The 10897-nt window shown below is 34.0% G+C and overlaps 1 protein-coding gene across 1 annotated transcript; it reads left to right on the forward strand.

Annotated features, from left to right (window-relative positions):
• Positions 1-1930: 1930 nt before the first annotated feature.
• LOC108227780 (phospholipid:diacylglycerol acyltransferase 1) lies at positions 1931-6759 on the forward strand. Its single transcript, XM_017403120.2, has 7 exons — positions 1931-2584; positions 3180-3402; positions 3528-3811; positions 4188-4518; positions 5394-5653; positions 5835-6321; positions 6405-6759. Exons 1-6 carry the CDS (start codon positions 2175-2177, stop codon positions 6310-6312), a joined length of 1986 nt encoding a protein of 661 aa, XP_017258609.1. The 5' UTR covers positions 1931-2174; the 3' UTR covers positions 6313-6321; positions 6405-6759.
• Positions 6760-10897: the final 4138 nt, after the last annotated feature.

The raw sequence follows: 10897 nt of genomic DNA on the forward strand, positions 1-10897 counted from the left end.
GTTAACCGACGTTAAAGTACTTTACTTTTAACGTCTCCTACATATACTACGCCACTTAACTGATGTTAAAGGGGTATTTTAACCGACACTAAAAGCTATTTTTGTACTAATTTATTCGTGTTTCAGTTTGAGCAACGGCAACAAGCTTCCAACGAGACGAGAAAATGGCATTACCGACACCTGGGTGGATCTGAGCTTGGCAGTTTCTTATAAAGATAATTTATTCAACGGAAGTTTTGTCTTCTTTTGTTGTATATTGTGAGATCAAAGTGTATAGCGGGTAAAAATTTGTTCCCATTGCATGTATTTCAAGTCGATCAATTGATAATTATTAATCTTTTTGGTTTATTCGACCCTTTCTCCAAGTAAAATTAAAGTTATGCTTCTTGTAATTGGACAAAGAGTTGGAAGGCATTGCCCTAATCGAAGGCTCTATAAAATTGGTATCCTATATCTGCTACCAAGATTGGTTTTTGTTGCAAGCAGTTTGAGCTAACAATATGCGCTTTTGATGGTCTGGTGTTAAAAAAGAAAATTTATATCACCAATATATGCATTTTAAATTAGTATAGATCCTTTGTTCAGTCTTACTTATGACTTTTTTTGCCACATTATCATGGAACTAATTAGTCAATAACAGAGAACATTTTTACTCATGTGTCTATGTTATTCTCGACGTCAAACAAGACTATGAAAATAGATAGCAGAGAACTTGAAACCAGGAGTTGCATGTTCAATGCTCTTAACCATTTTAAGAGTTAATCAAGTTATTTATATATATATATATATATATATATATATATATATATATATTGACAAATAAACTCTCTAAATTTGACTGTTATATCTTTGTTCGCATTTTGCCCATTCGGAACACTTTACAGATATCCATGTGTTTTATTTGTGTCGATGATGCTTTCTCATTTTATGTTGTTGGACATGTTTGCAGCTTCTTACGTGGGAGTTTTTTGCCCTCAAACTTCCTAGTTTTGTTTCCTAGCACTGGTTGGATCTCATTTTTACTCTAACATATTAAGCTTGATTATTTGGTCTATTAGGTCTTAATTTTCCACCAAATCAATCAAATTCTCATTTTGGTGTATGGTCATATAACGCACTTTTACTTTTGCCGACAGTAGCTATTAAACCAGTCCATGGGCTGTCATGATGACAGTGACAATTATTAGTTACGAGTGTTTTGGTGGTTGTGCAAAACTTGATAAACAAACTTATGTTCTTTATAATTGGTGTTTTAGTACATAAATGCAACTAATATGTTAAGTGTAGTTGTTGCGACATTGTAAGATTATGCTATTGTATTTGTATATATGTGTTTTAGCACATTAATTATTATGGCACATTTGGGTATTTCAAAATAAAAAATAAAAAATAAAACAATCTCAGCTATTCACTTGCTTGGTGTACATGAAATTTTAGAGTATATGTTTCTCATCCGTTGTCGTAGTACTTAGATTAGATTGGAATGAAAATCTTGTGAGTTTACATTATCGCCTGCTTCGACGCAGTAATACATTGCTTGCAGATTAGTTTCAAGAAGGGAGTTTATGGTTGCAATATGAGACAGTCAACCATCCCGTACTCGTATCATTAGACAGATCATAGTCAACCATCATGTACTCGTATCATTAAACAGATTATAGAACTAACCTACCACTCAAAAAACAAAAAGGAAAGAGAATGTAGAACTGGTGTAGCATAGCCAGCAAGATATATTTGTCACGTAATCATAAATAGAAAATATAACATTTACTAGACGTGATTATTGGTTTTTAAGAGAACTGAAAATAAAATTATGTAACATAAATTTCTCAATCATGTAGGAGGCCATAGCGCCTTTTTTCTCCTGGTTACCTAATAATTTCCCACTATCTCAAAATAAAATGAAAAGCAAGTAAAACACTACTAACACATGCGATCTGAGCAATAAAGTCTTAAATTCATCACTCCCCCAATCACTCGTTTAAATAAAATACTTGAGTGATGGGAAATAGAAATTGAATGGGTGAAACACAGCAGAGATAGACCCGGCCGAAGCAACCGCTAATACGACGCCACGTCACACAAGTGGTCCCCACAGACAGCGACTGATGTCCGAAACACATCCTATCTCGTAATAAAACAAACACACACAAAAACACAGAGACCAAATCACCATGTCACTGATCCGACGAAAAAACGTACCGGAGAGCTCAGAAGCTGAGATTGTGGACGCCGAGGATGACAAGAAATCGAAGGTTCCAGAGCGGAAAAACCGGCAGTGGTCGTGTTTGGACACGTGTTGTTGGATGGTTGGTTGTATATGTGTAGTGTGGTGGCTGCTGTTGTTTTCTTACAATGCAATGCCGGCTTCGTTCCCGCAGTTCGTGACGGAGGCGATCACCGGGCCGTTGCCGGATCCGCCGGGCGTGAAGGTGTTGAAGGAGGGGCTGAAGGTGAAGCACCCGGTGGTGTTTGTGCCTGGGATTGTCACGGCGGGCCTTGAGCTTTGGGAAGGGAAGGATTGTACTGATGGCTTGTTTCGGAAGCGCCTCTGGGGAGGTACTTTCGGAGAAGTTTACAAGAGGTATCATAGCTCTATTTTAGTGTCCAAATTCGATTAATGAGACCTAATGTATATACATACCATGTGTGTTATGTTATGTAATTCTTAATATTGAGGTTTCGCGTAAAATTGGGAGATTGATTATTTTACAAAGAGGTTACTGACTTTATAAGTGCAAGTATTAAGGCAAATTTTGAATGTGGTGTTAAAACGGGCGCTATAGTGAATATGCAAAATCTGATTTTCAACTGTTCAATCAAATGCATATATGAGAATGTCACAAATGTGAAGTTGGTTTTGTTTTAGTAAGAAGCTTTAAATGGAATCTATGTTTAGAGTTTGTCAATTTTGGCAACAAAAACCATGTTTTGGTGCCAAATTATAGTGATAACTATCATCATAGTTTGGTTAATTTCTGATTCAAGTTTAGTAAATTGGGCTTTTATGCTAAGTGATGGTTGGGAAAGCTGATTACTTGGTTAACTTTCGATATTTGTTGTGCTATTATATGTTTTTAGCTTGTGTGTGAACTGTAGAGTTTGGTAAGATCTGCAAGGTCTAATTCTTGGATCGGAAAAAATAAGCTGGATCTTATAGATACTATATTCTTTTGCAGACCTTTATGCTGGATGGAACATATGATTTTGGATAATGAAACTGGATTGGATCCTCCTGGTGTAAGGGTTAGGCCTGTTACTGGACTAGTGGCTGCCGACTACTTTGCTCCAGGATATTTTGTTTGGGCTGTACTGATTGGTAATTTGGCTCGACTTGGATATGAAGAAAAAAACATGTACATGGCTTCGTATGATTGGAGACTTTCTTTTCAGAATACTGAGGTATAATATTTGACTTTCTATGGTTGATCACACGAGCAAGCCTTTCTTTAAGATGCAGTTTTACTTAATATTATATACACTAAAAGTTGCCCGGGTCCTTCCCTCGATGTTGAACTTTATTTTAGGTAAGGGACCAAACTCTAAGCAGGATAAAGAGTAATATAGAACTGATGGTTGCTACAAGCGGTGGAAAGAAAGCAGTTATTATCCCTCACTCAATGGGTGTTTTATACTTTTTACATTTTATGAAATGGGTTGAGGCACCAGCTCCAATGGGTGGTGGTGGTGGACCAAACTGGTGTGCGAAGCATTTAAAGGCTGTGATGAATATTGGTGGTCCATTTTTAGGTGTTCCGAAATCTGTCCCTGGGCTTTTCTCTGCTGAAGTTAGGGACATTGCCATTATCAGGTTCTTTCCACCTTCCATATCTATTTCCTGTAAACAGTATTGTATATAAAAATAGTTTTGAGATGTTGGACACCCCTACAAAAAATTAACAGTAAAACTAATTTTAATACTCAGTATCAATTTTTAAACAAGAAAAAGAATATCTGTCAGAAACTAGGAATCAGCATTTTTGCTTTCTGTTTTTTGTAATTGTTTTTGTCTTAAGGAAGCTATCATGTTTTTTGACATCTTGTTGACACTTTTTTTGGTTCAAATAAAGACTTTGGGTTTCAACAATCCATTATATATGCTATTTACTATCTACTCACTTTTAGTTCCTCTTCACTTATGTAATGTTCTCTCACTTACTACCCTGAAAATTTCTATTAAACTGCAGAGCTGTTGCTCCAGGCATCCTGGATAAGGATTTATTTCGTTTTCATATGATGTTGCAACATGTGATGAAGGTGACCCGGACTTGGGATTCTACTATGTCGATGATACCAAAAGGTGGGGACACTATATGGGGAGGTCTTGACTGGTCACCCGAGGAAGGTTATTCTCCTGGGAAAAGAGATCAGAACAACAATGGAACTGAAACTCCTGACAATAGTGAAGATGAAAATCTTATTTCTGATGCAAAGCATGCTCATTATGGAAGGATAATATCATTTGGGAAAGAGGCGGCAATTGCTGCTGCTGCAGAGCTGAAAAGGATTGACTTTAGGGTAAGGATTTTGGTTCATTCCAAATTTTCTACTACTAGGTGTTATTTCTTAAAGATAGTTATTCTTTACAAACCGTTCCAATGGTTTATTGCAAACCTCATTATGCACATAATTAAATTTTTAGAAGAAGTAACAGTTTAAGAAAGTATTTGTTCCCTTTGAAGACTCCACAGGGCCACAGTCTCACATCGTCAATGTATCCAAAGAGTACAAACTGCAGGGCTACTCAAATTCGTTAATGGATCCTATCTGTCATTAGTTTGAATAATTCTGGGTGAATTAGTAGAAAAGTGTGTTCCTAGCATTGAGGGAGTCAGCAAGTGTGGTTGAGTACGAGCCAACGAGTGTGGGTGAGTATAAAGAGAAATAAAGAATTTTGGGTGGCGGTGGAGACATGACTTGAAGTATTATACTTATTTCAAGTTTCATCAAACTTTTTCTGGAGTAATCTTTCCATGTCCCTCATTTCCCTTTCCTGCCTTTTTCATTCTTTGTTTTTAGTAGCTTATGTCTCTGCTGTGATCTGTCAAAGTTGATAGTAGGAAGAAATGTCACCCTTTTTTTCAGGAGAAGAAATGTTACAAAATCATATTATGCATAGAAAGTTATATGTTTAGGTGTGTTAGGTTGTGACCTGTCGTCATAAGCATAACTGATATAAGAACTCTCTGCAAGAAATAATAAGCATCAAATTGAATAGCATGGTGGGAAAGCAATTAGTAGAAACTTTAGGCTCTTGAGCCTCGATGAAAGCTAAATTAGTTGTTGCGAGTTGAAATGCATCAATTTGGAGGTTATTTATTAGCTTGAACTTGTATGAAAACATATGTGTGTTCGTCTTTGTCCCACGGTGCCTGACTAATTGCTAACTGTAGGATGCCGTAAAGGGTAGAAATGTTGCAAATAGTAGCTGTCGGGATGTGTGGACAGAGTATCATGACATGGGGTTTGGTGGTATCAATGCTGTTGCAGAATACAAAGTTTATACAGCTGATGAAATTTTGGAGCTGCTTCAGTTTGTTGCTCCAAAAATGATGGCACGTGGGAGCGCTCACTTTTCTTACGGGATAGCTGAAAATTTGGATGATCCAAAGTACGATCACTACAAATATTGGTCAAACCCGTTGGAAACAAAGTGAGAAGTATAGTTCTTTGTTTTTTTTACATGAAGTAAATATAGTTCTTTGTTATTGCACTAGTTTTCATCTGTTATTCGACTATTTTTGCTGAACACAGTCCAATCAGATAACTGTCTTTGAAATTCCTCACAGTGCTTAATGTCTATAAAATTAAGTTCTTTTGGTTTGATATTACAGGTTGCCAAATGCTCCTGACATGGAAATATTTACATTGTATGGAGTTGGCATCCCCACTGAAAGGGCATATGTCTACGGTCTCACGAATTCAGCAGAATGTGCTATCCCATTCCAAATTGACACTTCAGCACATTGTGCAGATAGCTGTTTGGCAGGTGGAGTTTATACTGTAGATGGAGATGAGACAGTGCCAACTTTGAGTGCCGGTTACATGTGTGCAAAAGGTTGGCGTGGGAAAACTAGGTTCAACCCTTCTGGCATTAAGACTTATGTTCGTGAGTATGATCATGCTCCCCCAGCTACTTTACTGGAGGGTCGCGGGACACAAAGTGGCGCTCATGTGGATATTATGGGAAACTTCGCCCTGATAGAGGATGTTTTAAGAGTTGCAGCTGGGGCTACAGGAGAAGAACTGGGAGGAGATCAAATTTACTCAGACATCTTAAAGTGGGCCGACAGGATAAAATTAGACCTTTAAATGCAGATGGTGAGTAATTTGATTTCCTACTAAAACAAAACTTGTTCAGCAGCATACCCTGTGTCTCTAATGACTTTCAAACAATGTTTTAGGTGGCTCGATTGTTGTCTACAGAAGCTTGTCAGAAATTTCAATCGCATCGTGTACCATATCAGCTACTTCTACATATATTACATTGTATTGTTTGTTGTGGGAGCTTGAATCTTCAATATTCTATATTCATACTGCTGCCGTGTAAAAACCTTAGCATAGACCACGCCTGATTTAGATTCTTTGCAGATATGTAAGTAGCAGCAGAGGATATTTCCACTGGTAGTCATTCACATTTTCGTCGGTCAGAGCTGAAATTCCATCTTTTATTGGTTTACATTTTTTTAAAAAAAATTCAGGACTCTGTAGACATTGATTGTTTTTGATATTGTACTCCCTCTGTCCCATTTAATTGTATACGTTTCTTTTTAACTGTTCGACACGCATTTCAATGCTCTTATAAAATATAGTTCCATTACTTATTTTTCAGATTTTCTTTTTCTGAATAAAAATAGAACATCCAAACTTTAATTCAGAAAAAGAAAATTTTAAAAATAAATTACACAACTATACTTTACAGGAGCATTAAAGTCTGTGCCGCGTCCCCGTCCCCCAATGTATACAATTCAGGGGGACGGAGGGAGTAAGTTATTGTGTGCTCATTTTTATTGTTCTAGACTTCTAGCTTGTCACTAGTCACATTAGTATTTCGTAATTGTAGCGTGTTTTCTTTGGCTCCTGTCGGGCAGTTGAGCATGTAGGTTAATTTTATATTTTGTTATAAAGTGCTATGACTATGAGTTTTATTCGAATCTAATTATTCTCGTCTAATCGCTAAAACACACACATTTAGGTTAATCTAATTTTCGAAAAAAAAGATTTCTAGTAAAGTAAGTAATAGATATGATTTTGATAAATCATGGAATTCCATGAGAGACGATCTGGTTTAACGCGTGAAATCGTAATATCTTTTCAAATTAATTATTTATTAGAAATTATATTATATTATATACTTATATATAATAAGCGTAAGGGAGATAATTTGGTCGCATGGTCCTCTGGTCCAAAAGCTTATCATCCGTTGGATCTTATATTGAACAAATAAGCACCGTTAGATTGGAACAAAATTAAATTCTGTTCTAGAAGGCAACTGATATCTACTTGCATGTTTATAATTCCTTTTCTGAATCCAAAACAAATTCTGTCTTTCACATGTATATGATTTTTTTTAATCCTAAATAAATATTTTCTACAAGTTTTATTCGTAGAATCATATAAATCTCACCGTCATAATTTTTTATAATATATTTTAAAATTAATAAGCCGGATTTATGTGAGGAACAAATACAAAAACTTTTTCTTAATCCAAAATAGATTCTACCTTCTTATTGCATATTTATGATTCATTTTCTTAATTCAAAACAAATTATGTTTATCAATTTTAATTTAGAACCATATAAATTTTTTGAAAAATATTTAAATCACATTATAATAATTTTAATATAAAATACATTTATTAATATAATCTAATAGGAGTTGGCATAACGTATTCCACTCAAAATATATTAAAATTTGATAGATAGAATTTAATTCTTTGGCATGATACATACGAGAAAAGGAATTGCTTGATTAAAATAATTTATTTGAAACCATTAATGGCTGTGATGATGTATTTACCAAAGTTCTAACTTACAAATAAATCATAATTTCGAATTTTATTTTATTAATAATTTTAATTTATTATTTATAAATTAAATTTTTTCACACCATTTAAAATATATTTAAAAAGTTTATAAATAATTAAAAAGCTCACGTGATTTGCACGGGCTATAAGCTAGTATAATATAATTGTTGGTATACTTTTATGTGGGTCGTGTTGAAAGGAGAACCATTAGAGAGGCAATTATTGAATCCTTACCTTATTCAAGTATTAGTTAGGGTTTTGCAACAGAACTTCACATGCAAAAAATGTCAATATCTATATATTATATTTTAAAATTATTTTTGAACACACATAACAATGAAAAAAACATGTATTTAGATTTAGATCCCAAAAATCTATTTAAAATTTAGGATTTTGCTTTTAGTGGTTCTATGATTCTATTTTTAAGGACGGGTTGCGACCTCATATATAATATAAATTTTTGGGAAGGACTAAAATTTAAAACACAAATTAGGTCATTCGGAGCTCGGGTTAAAAATCTGTCTTAAAAATATTTTGCACCTAAATCTTCAAAATTTTTATGAGACTGGCAATTCATCCTTTTCGATATAATAATTCTATCACTTCACCTGATTCTAGTCATCAATTGCATATATGCATGTGTCTATATATACGTGTGTAAACAACAAGAGATAGGGTACTCACAAGTTTTCATTAAGAGGTGGTCTATCTAGTCCACCATTCAGTTGAAAAATCAGTTGTTTTTTATTTATTTATTTCAATTCCTGTATTTTCAATTCAGTACTCTCAACTTGTCATGTCTTGTATTTCTCTCTTAAGTTTATTTTGAATAATTTGTCCTTATTTTATTGGTTATCAAACTTATAAAAAAATATGAGTTCCCATGATTTTCCTCAAGTAATTCTTGCAGTTGAAATCCTTATACTGGTTTAGAAGAGTTGACAAGCCCCTGGTTGGTTACAAAATAAAAAAAATTTGTTTTTTCTCAAGCTCATTTCAATTAAGTTATTATATTAGATTTTTTAAAGATGACAGCAAACCTTTTACATCTACATTCAGGACATCTTCCATTTAAGAAACTTTCTTTTGTCCAAAACAATATAAATGTCAGTATTGTCTTGAAAAATTATTTGTTTACTGTTTGTCTAGCTACAAGACAACACAAACTAAACCATATATGAATTGATAAATATTGATATTTGAGGTCCTATCATACTCCAATTCCAATACATGATAGATACAAAAATTTCTTACTATAGCAGATGATTTCACTGGGACCATTTGAGTTGGTTTGATGCATGCTACGCTATGACTGATTGTGTTGTAGTTCTGATTGCATTTTATAATTTGGTGTCCAATCATTTTTCAACTATCATTCGCACTATAAAATGCCAAGGAATTATTATGCTTTGGTTCTATTCTGCAGTTTTACACTTGGAAAGGCATTGTTCACCAAACTTCCTGTAAAAATACTCCTAAAAAAAATGACATTGTTGGGTCGAACTTAAGTATAAACACATCTCAATATTAGGGACGGGTAATTGCGTTTAGTGTGTTTTCTATTTAATTAATAGGATGTCTATGAAAAAAATTCAATCATGTAACTCTGTATGTGAAACTATTTGGCAGAAGACCTGATTATTTTTTTCTAAGAATTTTTGGATGTCTTTGTTAACATAACTAAATTTGATTTAAGGACAAAATCTTGTGTTTTCATGGGTTATCCTCTTACACAGAAGGTTTACAAAATAGTAAACTTACTATCACCGGGGACTTTATTTTCTATGAAAAACATTTTCCTTTTGATATGTCTATCTTCTGTGTTCAAACATCCAATGTCATTTTTCCTCCGTCCACAGTGATCTTTTAGTAGATTCTGACTATTTTGTTCCTAATATGTTTTCACTTGTGTCTTCTGATTCTTCTACTGAGTATTCTCCCCGTGATTTACAATCACAACCTCTCACAAAGTCAGCAAGGACTGTTCACAAACCTTTTTACGTGAAAGATTTTGTTTGTAACACTGTTACCAATTATTAGCATAACATTATTATTTATGATTCTTTCCCATATACACACAAGCTTTTCTCACATTCATGGACCTACTTTCTATCTGGAAGCATCCACGGATCCAAACAATGGGGTCAGAAATAACGACTTTGCAAATTACAGGACAACAAAACCAGGAATATTGTTAATTTATAAATTATAATCTTAAATCCAATCTAACGGCACCTATAACATGTTTATGGGATAATTTAACATGTTTATCAGAGAATTTTACATGACTTGGATATGTAATTATCACTTGTAAAGTGAATGTTAGGATACGAATCGCAAGTCGGTATACAGTTCGCTAAGACAACAAGGTGGAGAACATGTATCTATCGAATTATAGTTTTTTAAGAAACAAGATCTAAGAACGAGGAGAGGAAAGTTGAAAGAAACAAGATCTAAGAACGAGGAGGGGAAAGTTGAACTCAATGATATTTTTCATCACAATATAAATTCTACTCTATCCGTATCCCTTCATTTCCTTAGAACTTTTTCCCCTACTTCACACATATTTTAAGATATATACAAATATATTTTTGGATTTTTTTCTAAATTATATTTGCATTAAATTTTTATTCTAAAAAAACACACTAATTTATAATATTATACTCTACAAGAGTTGTCAAACCTTCTGTCCAACTGTAAAGAACCTGGACAAAGTGCAACTATATAAGATTTGAAAACTTTGTATACCAAATCATATAAAACCACATATCGATTCCAGACCAAATAAAACCACTACTTCCCACTCATAAAGTTGGATCTAGAAAGAATAAGACTCTCAAGTGACAAAACCAATATCCAGAAGATTTCTAG

The sequence above is a fragment of the Daucus carota genome, chromosome 6, assembly GCF_001625215.2.
Source record: "Daucus carota subsp. sativus chromosome 6, DH1 v3.0, whole genome shotgun sequence".
In the NCBI taxonomy this organism is placed as follows: domain Eukaryota; kingdom Viridiplantae; phylum Streptophyta; class Magnoliopsida; order Apiales; family Apiaceae; genus Daucus; species Daucus carota.

What these genes read in the sequence shown, in the direction of transcription:
- LOC108227780 (XM_017403120.2), top strand. Translation starts at nt 2,175, where the DNA reads ATGTCACTGATCCGACGAAAAAACGTACCGGAGAGCTCAGAAGCTGAG. An exon ending in TTCGGAGAAGTTTACAAGAG is followed by an intron (nt 2,585 to 3,179) that starts GTATCATAGCTC and finishes ATTCTTTTGCAG; the next exon opens with ACCTTTATGCTGGATGGAAC. An exon ending in TTTCTTTTCAGAATACTGAG is followed by an intron (nt 3,403 to 3,527) that starts GTATAATATTTG and finishes ACTTTATTTTAG; the next exon opens with GTAAGGGACCAAACTCTAAG.